A 17,449-nucleotide genomic window follows, 5' to 3' on the forward strand; every position below is an offset into this window, starting at 1 on the left:
CTCACACTCCTCCTCACGTACATACTCTTCCTTAAACACACACTCCTCCTCACACACACACGCACTCCTCACATACACACTCCTCACACCCAAACTCCTCTTCACTGACGCACACTCTTCCTTGCACACACTTCTCTTCACACACACACGCACTCCTCACACCCACACTCCTCTTCACTGACGCACACTCTTCCTTGCACGCACTCCTCCGCACACACACGCACTCGTGACGTACACACTCCTCACAGACAAACACGCTTCTCACACACACTACTCTCAAGCACATTCTCCTCCTCACACACGCACTCATCACATACTCATCCTCACGCACACTTCCCTCCTCACACAGATTCACCACTCGTCATGCACACTCTCCACCATACACATACATCCTCCTCCTCACAGAGACACTTGGCACAAATACACACCCCTCCCTACACACAAACGTTTCTCCTCACACACACTCTGCTCCTCACACATACTCCTCAAACACATCCTCGTCACACACACACTCTTCTTCATAGGCACTCCTCCTCAGGCATGCACTTCTCACAGACGCACACTCTCCACAAACACACAATCCCGAGTCACACATCCGCACCTCCTAACATACACACCCCTCGTCACACGAACAGCTCAAAGACGCAGACACCCCTCACTCAGACACGCGTATCTCACACACATGCTCTTCACTCGCACACACTCCTCTTCATGCGCCAAACACTGCTCCTCATAGACACACACACATTTCTCTCACATACCCCTCCTCAGACTCACGCCTCGTTACATCACGCTCACAGACACTCGTTCTCACACACAGACACTTACACTCACACAGACCGTCCTCCTCTCAATCACACACACACACACTCCTACCACACCCACAGTCCTCGCACACACGAACACGGTCCTCCTCTCACGCACCCGCACTCCTGACACACATACATCCATCTCCACACACGCAGACTCCTGCTCATATAAAAACCTTGTTGTAATCGGCGTCCGTCCTGACATTTCGCAACAATCTCGACATATTCACTGAATGAAGAATTCTTACGACCTTGTGGAACGTCTGTTTCATATTGGCAGCTGTAATTTCCTATGGAATTATTTTCCAAAGTATTGATGGTAAATATCACATTCGATACGTTGACATTACGAGTCTGAACACATGTTCTGTTCTGTCCTTTACATAAGTGAAATGTTCCACCTGTGGGGCGGATTTCACCTTGGCAGGAAATATGAACATCTGCAGTGTTCGCCTTTTCACCAGACTCTGGGACCTTTTTAATGGACGGTGGCGAGAGTTCATCTGTAACACACAGAAACATTCACGAAAATTGTGAAACAGAAGACGATGTATGTCGCGCGAGAGACATAAGTAAAAAGAAACAAATTAATTTGTTTGATTCCCCCAAAAATAATATTACGTTTTCGTAATGCTGAACAAATATAGCCAATTGACAAGACTTTAATTATTGACATCTCACTTTGCGTCTGCACTTGAATTGAACTCACCTGCTTTCGAAAAGTGTAATTGGCTATGCGATCATGCACATCTCCCAACAATGTATTCAGCCATCAACCTCTCATGGCACTAAGTTGTAACCATCCTTCTCCTGCAGGTTGACGCTGGTCTCTCTGGTTGCTATCGCCTAATATCAAATTTAATATGCCTGAGAAACATCACGGATCGTGCCTGCTCTCTTATATTTCATATTAGTCTTTTCCTCCACAACTGCTCTTCAAATCCCCTCCTTTGAATCTCAGATTTAACGCGCATTTGGTTCAGCTTAAACATTTTTTAATGTACATCACTTAAATTGAAATCGGTTAAATTTCAACGGTGTTTTCGTTTGTTCAGGTGACGTCTGCTGTCTGTGCTTTGGCCAGAATTTTTTGACAGTCCCTAATTGGACGGAAAGGTTTTGATATGGGTAAAAACATTATATCGGTATTAATTTGAAATTAGTTTAAAAAACCTTAATTATCCCAGAAGTGCTGAAGGGGTTACGACTTCTTTATCAATCTGTGTTCCACATACACGCTGTTTAGCCGAAGCTGCAAACTGTAAGAAGGCACCCACAAGGAACTAACCAGATGTTAACTCCCAAGGCCTGTGTACCAATGTGGGTCAGTCCACCATTTGCTCTGGTTCCAGGGAGTCTGCCGATAATGACAGGGAGCTGCCGCTAGATTATATCGATAACTCGAGAGGTGCCAGTATACAGCAGGGAGGAAGATGATTGAAGACTGCACACCAGATATTGCACCACTGATATCAATAATTGCAAGACAAGATACATTGTGTGGAGTTCTGCGATGCGCATTGTATGAGGGATGTGACAGCACTGGAAAGGGTCCACATGATGATGCCCGTACTGGAGTGTTTCGGTTATCATAGATTCATAATGTCATAGAACTTACAGTACAGAAGAAGGTCGTTCGACCCAGCCAGTCTGCACCGGCCATTAGAAAGAGCCCTACCGCAAACCCACATCTCCACCCTATCCCTGTAACACAGAAACCCCACCAAACCTTTTTTATAAACTACGGGCAATTTAGCATAGTCAATCCAGCAAACCTCCACATTTTTGGACTGTTGGAGGAAACCGGAGCACCCGGAGCAAAACACTGCACACACGGGGAGAACGTGCAAACACCGCACAGACAGTGACCCAAGCCGGCAATTCAACTTGGGTCCCCTTCACTGTGAGGCAACTGTGCTAGCAACTGTGCTACAATGCCGACAAGCGATGCTGATTCATGGTCATCATTCCATCTATAATTCCAGATTTTTATTGAATTCAATTGAACCATGTGCAGTGGTGGGAATCGATTCTAGGCCCCGAGTGCATTACACTGGGTCGCTGCATTAGTAACCAAGAGACGATATCACTTGGCAACCGCAGCCTATTAGTCTGTATGCCAGCTCTCAAATTCGGGTTCTCAGTTATACATGTGTTCCGTCTGTTGTAGTTGTTCAACTGGAATATAACTAGTTAAGGCGCCAAAAGTGACCCTGTGATACTCAACTAGTTATAATTTACGAACCGGATGAAAAGCTCTGCATCTGCAGAATACAATGTGGGCATCGATATGTAGGAGAGAGTGTACTGCAAACATTTGGGAACGCCTGCAGTTACACCATTTGATTGGAGAAATTGAATTGTTCAATTTCACACTATGGAATTGCAATGTGTGAGAGATAGTACAAGGACAGACCGTGTCTCTGAGAAGGCAGTTTTCAACCGAGAAAAAAGGCCCATTCTACAAAGTGTAACAAGGTGCCATTGTGATGGCCCCAGTCAGACGGCTGATAGGAAATGTAATTGAGATGATTTCATGGCTAAACTCAGATATACGATCACCAATATCACTCAAGGGAAAGATAGCATGCGTGACTTTGGAATGATTGCATAGCTTAACTAAGCAAGCGTGCCTTCAATGTGATCGGGTAAGCATTCTTATATACTATGTATGATGTTACCCGAATCGATAGTCAGGGTTGGATAGCTATAACTAGTAATAAATGACTGGTATATGCTAATTTCCTGCAATGAAATCTCAACAGTATAACTGTCTGGACCATTCTTGAATCTGGTCCTTTTTGTGTCCGGATATAACTGTTGAGAGCTCTCGCTATAGCCTGTGAATAAAGACCAGTTTTTAACTCCATTACTCCGTCTAGTTTCTCAGGTGAAGTGCACGACAGTCAAATAGCTGTATACTTTTTCCCTTAAGAGCACCTCTACTTTCATGTTGCTTCACAGCGCCAGGATCCCAGGTTCAATTCCCGCTTGGGTCACTGTATGTGCGGAGTCTACACGTTCTCCCCGTGTCTGCGTGGATTTCCTCCGGGTGCTCCGGTTTCCTCCCAAAAGACGTGCTTGTTAGGTGAATTGGACATTCTGAATGCTTCCTCTGTGTACCCGAACAGGCGCCGTGGGGATTTTCACAGTAACGTCATTGCAGTGTTAATATGAGCCTACCTGTGGCAATAATACAGATTATTATTCTTATTTTAGCAAACAAATCCACTTTAACTCTATAATTGTACCATCAACAATTTGACCTCTTGCTCGAGGAAACAGGACGCAGGTCGGGATCGAGGAAGCAGGTCGCATGTCCGATCGCTCCCTCCCGCGATGGGCAAACAAACCTTTTGAACGGACTTTTGCGGGGCATGGCGACCTGGTTAGGTTGAGGCGACGAGAGGGAAGAGGCTCCCCCCCCTCCCCAACTCACCCCCCACCCCCACCCAGGGGCAGCTGGATCAGAAATGTCCGAGTGGAGCGGCAGGGCTCGAAGCGGGAGCAGCGGGGACCCCGGGCCAGGCGGCGAAACATGGCGGACGGAGGGACCAGGGAGCGGAGGCTCACTGGCCAAGGGAGCAGCAGGTGGAGTTTTTAAAGAACTGCTTCGCTGAATTGAAGAGGGACACGTTGGACCCGATGAGGGCGGTAATGGACCGAATGGTCGATGCGCAGGTGGCCCAGGAGAAGGCGCTCAGGGAGGTCGAGTTGAAGCTCTCCAGCCAGGAGGACATGGTGGCGGAGCTGGAGAACGACGGGGAAGAGCTGAATGCCCGCCAGAGGAGGATGCAGGAGCAGCTTGAAGAGCTGGGGAACAGAGCCAGGGGCAGAATATGAGGATCGTTGGCGCCCCAGAGGGCTGCGAAGGGTCGCATATGGGTGCATACGTGAAAGGTATGCTCGAGGCGCTGATGGGGCCGGGGGCCTCCCCCCGACCCCTGGAGTTGGATGGGGCGAATAGAGTCCGGGCAAGGGCAAGGAGGTCCAGGACGAGGGACCGACCTTGTGGTCCACTTTCACCTGATTGCTGACAGGGAACACTGCGATGGGCCAAGGCGGAGAGAAGCAGCAGATGGGAGAACTGCGAGGTGCGCATCTACCAGGACTTGGGAACGGAGCTGGCCAAGTGGAGTGCAGGATTCGTCAATGTAAAGACAGCGGTCTACAAAAAGGAGGTGAGGTTTGCAATGCTGTATCCTGCGAAGCTTTGTGTTACGTTTCAGGAACTCCACTACTACTTTGAGACACCAGAACAGGTTTGGACTTGTATTAAAGAAAACAAGCTGGACTTGAACTAAAGGGCACTTCGTTTCCTCAGTGCTGTACAGTGACGGTGGTTTGTTAACCTAATTTGCTCTGACTAGCTGCGGACTTTTATTAAAAGAAGAAGCTGGACTTGAACTAAAGGACTCTGCGGGCTCAGCTTTTGTGTGGCGGCGGTTTGTTAAATTATCCAGTACTGTAATGTTCTATCCAATATTGTTTTCATCCGGGATGGAGAGCGGGGGCTGGAGGGCGCATTTTGTAGGATGTTTTTGGGGTATAGCATCAAGGTGGGGTTAGGGGGGGGGGGGCTAGAGGAGGCCCTGCGCTTGGTACCTTTTGGCGGGATATCGGGTCTTCGGAGAGGGGGATGGGTTTGGGGCTGGTTAGGGACTTGAAAGGGCATTGTGAGATACAATCAGGTTAATGGGTCCTTGTTATGTGGGAGGAGGGCCCGAGAGCTCAGGTGGGAGGCAAACAGGCGCCAAGGGCAGGGGTCAGCGTAGCTTGCTTAGGCCAGGGGGCCCCAGGGAGAGTAGGAGGAGGGACGGGCTCGGGCCATGCGCAGGGTTGTCCTGGCAGCTCAGGCCTCGGGGGGGGGGGGGGGGAGGGGGGGGGGTAGGGGAGTTTTTTTTTGTGGGGTGGGTGGGGCAGCCGGGAAGGAGAGCAGAGAATACTTAAGTGGGCAAGGGGGGGGGGTGTCTAGGGATCCCCCGGGGGAGAAGGTCGCTGGCAGACTCGCTGATAACAGCGCAGGGAACCGACAGCAGTGGCACCTGAGGGAGGGGGGGAGGGACGTTTAGAGCCACGTTAGTTTAGTTGAACACGTGGGGCAGAGCAAACAGAGCTGACAGGGGACGTGCTTTAATAACACGTTTATTCTTTCCCACTGTTTGTTTTCACTATGTTAAGGGTCTTTGCAGAGGGCCTTTTCTCTCTGGAAATGTTACAAAATTTGTTTTAAATAACAATTTCAAAGCCCCCCCCCCCTCCAAAACCAATTCGATCTCCTATTTTCTTTAGTCATCTTCAATGTGGACCTCGCCCAGTCACTCTGAAAAATCAAACGGATTATACCTACAGGTTCTCCTGTATCGGCCCCCCTGTTACCTACTCAACGATCTTCAATAAACTGTTAAACCTGATATACGTTCCACATGGCATGTTGGCACTTCGGGTTCTATGGTCGCTTCCTAATGATGCTGCTACAATCTACTCGACGATGGATTATAACAAAATTCCGAACATGTATGCGAGACAAGCTGTCCTGTATTTTTCTGTTACACTCATTCCTGACTGCAAAAGCTAGCTTTTGCTATTCTGTAACCCGCTAGACCCTGTTTCGGAACACAGTAATATTGCAAGTTATAACCGAAGCCCCGCTGTCTTCTTACTCAACTCTGTCAAAACAATAGCCGAGGGTGCAGCCATTAGTTCCTGTGGAATTGTCAGACTTTATATATACACCTTAACCCAGAACCTCTTCCCTGTTGTAGGTGATTGTTTTCAGAATTTCACATACTTTAACTACCTGCAGAATTTGCAAGATGTCTTTGTTACGAATGTAGGGAGACAGATAACATAAACAGTTTCAACGTTTACGCAATTTCTTTCTATTTCAGGATCTACGCATATTTGGAAGCAAATGGACGTATTAGCGAGAGGCAGCATGGTTTTGTGAAGGGGAGGTCGTGTCTCACTAACTTGATAGAGTATTTCGAAGATGTCACAAAGACGATTGATGCAGGTAGGGCGCTGGATGTTGTCTATATGGACTTCAGTAAGGCCTTTGACAAGGTCCCTCATGGCAGACTCGTACAAAAAGTGAAGTCACGCGGGATGAGGGGTGAGCTGGCAAGATCGATACAGAACTGGCTAGGTCATAGAACAGTACGAAGTCTTACAACACCAGGTTAAAATCCAACAGGTTTGTTTCGATGTCACTAGCTTTCGGAGCGCTGCTCCTTCCTCAGGTGAATGAAGAGGTCTGTTCCAGAAACACATATATAGAAAAATTCAAAGATGCCAAACAATGCTAGGAATGCGACCATTAGCATAACCCAACAGAGACCTGCTAATGGTGTTGTAAGACTTCGTACTGTGCTCACCCCAGTCCAACGCCGGCATCTCCACATCATAGGTCATAGAAGGCAGAGAGTAGCAATGGAAGTGTTCTTTTCTGATTGGAGGGCTGTGACTAGTGGTATTCCGCAGGGATCAGTGCTGGGACCTTTGCTGTTCGTAGTGTCTATAAATGATTTGGAGGAAAATGTAACTCGTCTGAGCTGTAATTTTGCAGTCGACAGAAAGTTTGGTGGAATTGCGGATAGCGATGAGGACTGTCAGAGGATACAGTAGGGTTTAGATCGTTTGGAGACTTGGACGGAGAGATAGCAGATGGAGTTTCATCCGGACAAATGTGAGTTAATGCATTTTGGAAGGTCTAATGCGGGTAGGGAATATACATAGGACATAGGACATAGAACATTACAGCGCAGTACATGCCCTTAGGCCCTCGATGTTGCGCCGACCCGTGAAACCACTCTAAAGCCCATCAACACTATACCCTTATTGTCCATATGTCCATATAGTGAATGGTAGAACCCTAAAGAGTATTGACAGTCAGAGAGATCTAGCTTTACAGGTCCACAGGTCACTGAAAGGGGCAACAGAGATGGAGAAGGCAGTCAAGAAGGCATACGGCATGCTTGCCTTCATTGGCCGGGGCATTGAGTATAAGAATTGGCAAGTCATGTTGCAGATGTATAAAAACGTAGCTAGGCCACACTTGGAGCATAGTATTCAATTCTGGTCGCCACACTACCAGAAGGATGTGGAGGCTTTAGAGAGGGTACAGAAGCGATTTAGCAGGATATTGCCTGGTATGGAGTGCATCAGCTATGAAGAGCGGTTGAATAAACTCGGTTTGTTCTCACAAGAACGACGGGGGTTGAGGGGCGACCTGATAGAGGTCTGCAAAATTAGGAGGGGCAGAGACAGAGTGGATAGTCAGAGGCTTTTTCCCAGGGTAGAGGTGTCAATTGCTTGGGAGCATAGGTTTAAGGTGAGAGGGGCAAGGTTTAGAGGAGATGTACGAGGCAATTGTTTTCATACAGGGTAGCGGGTGCCTGGAACTCGATGCCGGAGGAGGTGATGGAAGTAGGGACGATAATGACATTTAAGGGACATCTTGACAAAGGCATGACTAGGATGGGAATGGAGGGATACGGGCCCAGGAAGTGTAGAACATTTTAATTTTGACGGGAAGCATATTCGGCACAGGCTTGGAGGGCCGATGGGCCTGTTCCTGTGCTTTTTCTTTCTTTGTTCTTTATTCTTTGTTCTATCTTGCTTTCTCGCCAATTTCACCCCTTTATGACTTATTGAGTTATTTTGGTTACGTCTAGACAGTTGACCAATCCTTATTTCTTCCAGTGTTCTGCACAAATTTGTTTACTGTGTATCTTAATGTAGTGCTTTCAATTTGCTATGATTTGCCTAACAAGCAACTTGCAGAATGGAAATTGTCTACTCCTAATCTTCCTGCAGCTCAACATTCGAGGTCGGGCAGAATGTGTGTTTCGTATCACCGTTTGACATCAAGAATATGTTGTCCTGGGAAAATACAATCCGAATTTGCCAACAAAACAGACAGGTGTATACACTGCATTATTAGTTGTATAATCGACAAATGTAGAGACTGTATGAGCAACTTAACTTTCATCATATCGATTGAAAACAATAGAATTCGATTAGGAACATCAGTAGAAGGATGTCCTCGAGGAATGAAGACGGTAGTGCCATTAGCCGTTGGCGTTAAGCAAGCTCCTATTCGCGTTTGTTGGCAATGCAGAAACACCAAATTGCACTCTGTGTTTTCGAAGATGCACCGTAGGAAATTAAACACAACTATGTGAAACAGCCACTCTGTGTTAACTGGGTTTTGATCACGTCCGCTCACCCGCACTGCACACACTTCCCTTTCTGTATGGAGCTACCTCAGTCTACAAAACAGGCAGAAAAAATACATAATTCATATCGCAGCGTGGAAATGAAATGCTCCACACCTCTCTATAAACTAGTGGAATTGGATGGCAATTTTCTTAAAACATATATCAGGTATTACACAAAAGGCTACTTAAAAACGTAAGAACCCATGGCTTGGCGTTGTATTTTTGCATGGATAGAGGATTTGGTAACTGATGCAACATTGGATTAAGAGGAGCATTTTCAGGACGGCAACATGGAACTAATGGAGTGCGGCGGGGACCCATGGTGGGCCCACAATTATTTACAATATATATTAATTATTTGGAAGAAGAAACTGAATGTGCTATTACCACGTCTGCAGATAATGGTGAGGATGTGGCAAAATGTCTACAGCGGGATTTACACAGAGTTGGTGAGTGAGGAAGCATATGGCACATGGAATATAATGGAGGGAAATGTGAACGTACGCACTTTGGTAGGAGGAATAAACAAGTTGAATATGATTTAAATGGAGAAAGACTGCGGAAAGCTGCAATACAAATGGATTAATCACAAATTTCACATGCATGTTCAGAATGTCATGGGGAAGGCATTTGAAATGTTGACTTTCGTTTCAAAGTAAACGCAATATAAAATAGGGATGACTTGCTAAACTATACAAGGCACAAATTAGACCACGCCTGGAACACAGTGATGAGTTTGGAACCCGGAATCGAAGAACAGAGACACCATCATGGTACGCAGTCCAGGGAAGGTTGATCCCTGTCATGGACGTATTTTCTTATGATGGGAGTTTGAGTAGGTTGGAAGCGTACTATTGAAGTTTAGAAGAAGGAATCAATCTTAGTGAGACATGAAGGCTTCCCAATTGAGTGGGCGGGTTGACAGAGTAGATGCTGAGAGGGGAAAGCCTAGTGCCAGAGAGCATCATCTCAGAAAACGTCTACTAAAGCCAGATGGCGAAGTATTTCTTCTCTCAGAGGGGATGCAATCTGTGGAATTATTTACTGGACTGAGTTATAGAGACGGCTTGGTAAGTATGTTCAAGGCTGAGATAGGTGCATTGTCAATCAGTGAGGGGATGGAGGGCGATGGGAATGAGGTGGCAAAGTGGATTTGCTGATTATCGTATTATTAATAATAATACTACTAATTATATATATATTTTAATTTAGAGTACCAAATTCATTTTTTTACAATGAAGAGGCAATTTAGCATGATCAATCCACCTAACCAGCACATCTTTGTGTTGTGGGGCGAAGCTCACGCAAACACGGGGAGAATTTGCAAACTCCACACGGACAGTGATCCAGTGCCCGGATCGAACCTGGGACTTCGGCGCCGTGAGGCCACAGCACTAAACCACTGCGCCACCGTGCTACCCACTAATAATAATAATAATCGCTTTCTGTCACAAGTATGATTCAATGAAGTTACTGTGAAAATCCCCTAGGGGATATTTGGGGCGGAATGATCCGTGTTCTGATGCGGCGCGCTCTCGTCGTTAGCAGCATCCTCCGTCCCGGCAGCTGGCCAATGGGGGACTGGATTTTCTGCACGCTGCGCCCCGACCCGCCAGCGGGATTCTCCGTTATGCGCGGCCAAAACGGAGAATCAAGCCCGCGGAGAAGCCAGCCTCCCATGTTAGGCACCCACACACCGCTGGGAAATCCGCTGTTGTGAATGTGCTGCTGGCGAAGTGAAGGATCACGCCGCTGGAGAATCCAGCCCCATTATCTGAATGAATGCCAAAGTATTCTCAATGGGACGAATGGCCTTCTTCTGTTGTTGCCCCTGATGGCCTGTTTGTGCACCTCTTAAAGCAGCAAAGACACTGATACCTCTTCGCAAAGTACCGAAATATTCCTGGATCAACCTTGATCTGTGGCTGCATTCTCCATTCATGTGATGAAGTGTTGATGCCGGGGCAGGTTAATTGAAGTTCCACAGCATCAAAACTGGTGCCGCACCAGCACTTATTCAGGGACCATTAAAGGGCCAACATTGCGCCCCGTGTAACACGATCGATTGCAATTGAAAAATTGAATTCGCCGGAGTCGGAATTGACACGAGAGAGGCTGACGCGCTACAGCCACATATTCGCGCTCCACTCCCCAGACACACTTGCCCCAGCCAAGGAGATGGCACTGTTTCCGCTGGAGTGCGGTCATTCCGTAGATGGATTGGCTGGGCCCAGAGGGTCCCTTGAAGTGATGGCCTGTGGGGAGGGGGGGGGGGAAACAAACGAATCGTGGTGCCATGTTCAAACTGGGCAGTCAGAGGCGTGCACAGCCGCATGGTCGCTGGGCAGGCTGTGGGAATGGTGTTCCGTGTCCATCCACCCTTACCCCATGGCCCACATCGTGGCCGCCCCCTTCTCCACTTACCCTGGAAGAAGCCCCCTGGCCAGTGGTAAAACTGCCAGCCCACTTTCGCGATGTTGGCCCCTCCCATAACCCCACTCTCTCTCGTGCGTAAGCCAAGGCGCTTCCTTCACGATTTTTGATAGCACAAGTGAACCTTACCGCTTGGAATTCCCCAGTGGAGGTAACACTCGTGGAGACCCGGAAGAATAGCGGGTCAGGCCCGCCAATGATATGGAGACGGCGTTTACTGTACGGGAGGAGCAGAACGCACTGACGCGCGGTCGTGGCACCGGACGTTTTGATTTTACCTGAACATAGTGGCGGCCACGATTATGGCATCAAACCAGATTCGCCCAGCAATTGGATTTCCCTAAATCGGCGTTGGCTGACAGAGATTCTGAACAACCGGAAATTGATATAAGACATTGGTGAAACCAGACTTGATATAATACCTCCAATATGTATCTGAACGGGGCTGCTGTGATCTGATTCCGTCCATTGTCCATTTCCCACGGCCAGGCACCGGCAGGTATAAGTTCCACCCTTGTCTACAGCAAGCAAATCTTCAAATGGTGTGTTGCATTTGTTTATATCATATTCCTTCAAAACATTATTCGTCGAAAGGCTATAATATTCGATCCGTGTGGCAGGACAGTAACAGCGACACTTCAACGTTATTTCCTCTCCAGTAATGAACTGCCCAAAGGATGGATTTAAAGTTAAGACTGGTTTCTGCAAATAAACTGAAGAAAATACATTTTTAAATGTTTATCCAAGGAAACCAATCCACGCTAACCACGTTATTATAAACTGACTAACTACTCACAACAACAGTGGCGGAATAACTTCAATGTTGGTATATGGAGAGCTCGGCATTAGATTTTTCAATAACTCACGTTCATTCAAATTAACAGGCATAGTTGTTATAGTTTTTTTGATACAGATCTTGATAGGACAATACCAGTACTTTTAACATCACGTGTCTCACACCGTTCGTTATGGATATTGTGCATAAAACGCTCTGTGCAAAGATGTTAGAATGCACGATCGCCACTCCAAGCACCAAGGGGCATTGAGTAGATATCAACACATTCCGAATTATTTACTCAAATGTTTATAGTAACGTTCAACCAGGTGTTAATCAGCTTTCCCCATTATCAAATCATGTTATATTACAAGTGAGGGCACAATGCTATACTACACGCATCCTCTGGGAGGATCCTGTTGCCAGCGGGTACTCGCGACACCAGAAAACGGGGGCAGCGGGACGGAGAATTCGGGCCCTATGGTTTTTTGGACAACTGATTGTCCCGAACAAAGCTACGCAGTACGGGTGATCGCTGAGGCTGGACCAAAAGCAGGTCCCGCTGGACTTACCTGTTCGTCAATTAAAGGCAAGGTCATCCATGTAAAAAAATGGCAAAAGCGAAAATAATAACGGATTTTTAAAGAATACTTTCAGTATACCCAATTCATTTAGTTTCAATAAAGGGGCAATTTAGCGTGGCCAATACACCTACCCTGCCCATCTTTGGGTTGTGGGGGCGAAACCAACGCAAACACGGGAAGAATGTACAAACTCAACACGGACAGTGACCCAGAGCCAGGATCGAACCTGGGACTTCGGCGCCGGGATGCAGTAGTGCTAACCACTGCGCCAACTGCTGCCCTTTAAAAAAACGGAAATGTAAATGAGGAAGTGGAACGGACAGGAATTATACACTCTGGGTATGCCAGCCGACAAATGCAGATTCCAATGTGGGTACCGCCACGCCTTCGGGAATTCTGCTGGCGTGAGCTGTCGCCTTTGCGGAGCATCCCTCTGATTGAGAATCCAGCCGATGTCTTCCCGAGGACAGGCATTGATTGATTGAGTTGTCTCTGGAATGTTCTTTCAGGAGACTTGCTTTTACTTTCGTTTTGGTCAGAAGCTGAAGGGTCACAGCTCTGATACATCTCTCTCAACTAATGTATTCGTTGTGAAGATCCGAAGAAAGGGGTTCTCCATCGGCGGGATCAACCGCCACGCTGGCAGCTCACCCAGCGGCGTGCGTTTCCCGATGTCATGGGGGGCCCACAATGGGGAAAACCCCGGGAGCGATTCTCTGCTCCCCAGCCGTTTCAGAGAATCGCCTGGCTCGACAAATTTTCCCGCGACGCCGGTCCGAACCCCTCCCGCGATTCACGGAAGCGGCCAGATCGGCACAGTCGCGTTTTGCGTGGCGCGGTCCAGTGAATCGCCCGAGACAGTCAAAATGGCGATTTTCCAGTACCCCCGCGTTTCTCAGTGCCGTATGGGCCGAGCGGACTGCCCAAAACGGCGGGCTCCCCCTGGCGCCGTCCACACCTGGTCGCTGCCAGCGGGAACAGCGCGGGAACGCTGGGGAGGCGGCCTGCGGATGGGGCTGATCCTCCACGGGGAGGGGGGGGCTCAAATGTTGTCTGGTCCGCGATAGGTGCCCACCGATCGTCGGGCCGGCCTCTCTGAAGGAGGGCCTCCTTTCTTCCGCAGCCCCGCAAGATCCATCGGAAATCTTCTTGCGGGGCGGATTTGGGGAGGACGGCAACCACACATGCGTGGGTGAGGCAGTTATGCGGCGCCGGCCACGTCATGTATGCGGCGCCGCCTTTACATGGCGCCAAGGCCTGGCGCGCTTAAATGACGCGGAGTTGCTTCTAGCCCATTTTCGGACACTGAATCGGTCGGGATAGGGGCCGTTTCGCGCCGTCGTGAACCTCGACGGCGTTCACGACGGCGCGAACACTCTGGGCGCGATTCTCCACTCCCACGCTGAAGTGGCCGCGCCGTCGTGAACGTCGTCGAGGTTAACGACGACGCGGAACGGCCCCGGTCCCGACCGATTCAGGCCCTGACAATGGGCCAGTATCGGGGCCGCGTCATCTACACGTGACAGGCCTTGTCGCCCATGTAAAAGCGGCGCCACATAGATGACGCGGCCGGCGCCACATAACGCGTATTATCCGTGCATGCATGGGTTGGCCAGCGCAATCCACGCATCCGTGGTTGCCGTCCTCTCTAAGTCCGCCCCGCAAGAAGGTGGGGGACAGATCTTGCGGGACCGTGGAAGGAAGGAGGTCCTCCTTCAGAGAGGACGGCCCGGCGATCGGTGGGACGGTAAAGGACGAAGTATTAGATGAACCTTCCGTTATAATGCTGCTCTTTCCGCATATTTAAATGTTTTACAGTAATAAATACGCAGTTAAAGTGTTCAACTTACAAACCTGGTGGTTATGATTCATTTGGGCAGGCAAGGGACAATATCTCATAAATGATATGTCAATTATTGCATAATTCACTTGTGTTAGGACTGGGTCGGTGCGGTTGGAATCACCGATTGCATAATGGTTCTAGGTGGCGTGACACCATATTGTTGCAACAAAAATCCATTTTAACAGCAAATACTCACCTATTTCCTCTGGCCTGATGAGTGATCGGCAGGGAACTAGAATAAAAGGAGTCAGAAATTTAGCAACAAATAATAATAAAACATAATAATAAGTTCCCGAACACTTTCGAAACACTTCTCTGAACCCGAGGAACGAAAATATGGAGGTCTGGATATAGATGCCTGGGAGAGGGGAGAGAATCCTTCACTGGGGGGTGGGGGCGTCGTACATTGGCCAAAAAAGTGGAATACATTGGTGCTACGCGAATCTAAAACGATTGTTAAAATGCAAGTTTCTTTTTGCTCATTGTTCAAATAGTGCAGTAATCACAGGCCAGAAATGTTCTCGTTTCGCAGCCAAAAGGCTCAATGGCCACAATTCTGTTGGCGGAATTTTAGACGGGGTCTAGCATCCGTTGACTCGGATCCAACGTCAGTAATGCTGTTACTTGCGTCCGTTCCCTCACAACAGAAGGCTGCAGCGTGACTCATGGACATGATCAATTTCCTTCCTCTTTGTGCATTCCTGGAACATTCTTTGTCAGGACGACACCAATGCCTTGTTAGATAGATTCTACATCACAAGATCACAGTAAATACAAGCAGAAGTGGGCCCCTCGGTCCATCAATTCTGCACTGACACACGGGAAATAGCCGCAATCCCATTTTTCAGCACGTTGCACACAGTCTTGAACGTTATTGCGTTGCAAGTACTCATCCATGTACATTTCGATGGATGGAAGGCAACACTGTTCTCCTTTACCGACCCCCACCCCTTCGCAGGCCGTACATTCCAGGTATTTACCACTCTCTCTACGTAAAATGTTTTTCCTCAAATACCCCCGAAACTTCCCGCCCCTCCAACCAGTGTCCCCTCATGATTCACCGTTCAAATAAGGGGAACAGCTATTCCCTATTCACCCTGTCCATACCATCATAACCTTGCACACCTTGTTGACGTATTCTCTGAGTCGTCCCTACGCCAACGAATAGAACCCAAGCCTATCCATTCCAGGCAACATCCTGGTGAATCTCCTCTGCACTCCCTCCAGTGCAGACACATCCTTCCTATAATGTGGAGATCAGAACTGCACACAGTACCTCACTTGTGGCCTCACCATATTTCTATACAACTCAAACATAACCTCCCTGCTTTTGTAAAATATGCCTTGATTGTTAGAACTGAGTGTCCCATGCGCCATTTTCACCACCCTGTTAACCTGCCCTTCCGCCTTCGGAGACCTATAGACAAACAAGCCAAGGTCCCTTTGTTACTCGGAATTTTCTCGTGGCATGCCAAACATTGAATACTGCCTTGTCAAAATACTCCTTCGAAAGTGTATCACCGTACACATTTTAGGATTCAAGTCCATGTGTCACCTCCCTGCCAATTTGACTATCCGGTCTATGCATTTCTGTAAACCAAGACACTCAACCTCAATGTTACACCCGTCAAAAAGTTGTCATGCTATGCAGGATTATAGATGTTGGATTACACTTTGTGATCCACTGCAAACATTTAAACAACCTCAGGGCCCAACACTTTGGGCCAAGCTTGGATCTGTGTCAATCTTCTATGTCTTAAACCAACATGCGTTTTTCAGTTTAATGCGCCCCATCAATAATTATTCTCCTCCTTTTTCCCACTCCTCGCTCCTTATTTTCTAAAATATTATTTAACAAAAAATGATCAGAGTTGGAGAAAGTTAATCTCCGAGAAACATTCCTATTTACTTCTTTCCGTAAAGATCCACCCCCCTCCCCCGCCCCCACTCCGCCAGCCTCCATTTTTCCATACATGTTCTGTTCTTGGACACTGATAGAGATGTATGCAACCTGAAGTTATTTGCTTCAGACCAGAGAGACTGTGTAATTGCAATGACTTCCTTCCTTAATCCGTATTGAAACAAAAAACACATACGTTTTTCAAAGTTTGAATATTAGATAAATCCATTGTTTTCTAATTTAACGGGTAAAATTGACCATTTGGGTTGGATACAATTCATCGCTTACACGCTTTCTTCTTTTTGTTTTGAAATATAAGCCATGTCTACTCGCACGGGCACAATACAAAGTGCAACCAGCCCCACCCTTTTGATAATGTTCCTCAATTTCAGCAGTTCCGCAACTGTGTGTTCCCATCTCAGTGAGACAGGGCTCTTCCAGTAGACAAAGCTACCGAGTTCTAGACGTGCACTCACCAATTACAAGTAGAAATGCGAAAGTAAACATTTTCCAGAGGGATTTGCGCAGAATCATTCGACCCTCCAAAGTGGGGACTTGGATCAACTCGCTACTTGTCTATCTGAGCCGCCTGATGCTCAAGGATATGACGAATCCGTTGCTACAGAAACTAAGATTGCAACACAGGATTGAACTTTAGCTTTGGTCACTATGGAAACAACAGGGTCTACATTCGGAAGTTCATATTTCTCTACATATTTCTCAAAACTGTGATAGGTTTACTTTATGATTGAAGAGATTCAGTAATTTCGCTGTCTATCTGATGTACATTATTCCTCCTGAATGGGAAATGCACCTCATGGAATGATAGTGTGTAACAAAGCACATTCGTAGTTTTGCCGTTTTTACAGCACAGAAGGAGGCC

At 47.6% G+C, this 17,449-nt stretch overlaps 1 protein-coding gene across 1 annotated transcript in view; it reads right to left on the bottom strand.

Moving 5' to 3' along the window:
* The window catches only part of LOC140396772 (uncharacterized), a 31,095-nt gene extending 13,989 nt beyond the window's left edge, over positions 1-17,106 (bottom strand). Inside the window, exons 1-4 of the mRNA XM_072485495.1 lie at positions 17,043-17,106; positions 14,863-14,898; positions 11,887-12,177; positions 986-1,312 (exon numbers count right to left, since the gene is read on the bottom strand). Coding sequence (XP_072341596.1) covers positions 986-1,312; positions 11,887-12,177; positions 14,863-14,898; positions 17,043-17,100 — 712 coding nt within the window. The 5' untranslated portion in view covers positions 17,101-17,106. The remainder of the gene's footprint in view (positions 1-985; positions 1,313-11,886; positions 12,178-14,862; positions 14,899-17,042) is intronic.
* Positions 17,107-17,449: the final 343 nt, after the last annotated feature.

The sequence above is a fragment of the Scyliorhinus torazame genome, chromosome 20 (genome assembly GCF_047496885.1).
Source record: "Scyliorhinus torazame isolate Kashiwa2021f chromosome 20, sScyTor2.1, whole genome shotgun sequence".
NCBI lineage: Eukaryota > Metazoa > Chordata > Chondrichthyes > Carcharhiniformes > Scyliorhinidae > Scyliorhinus > Scyliorhinus torazame.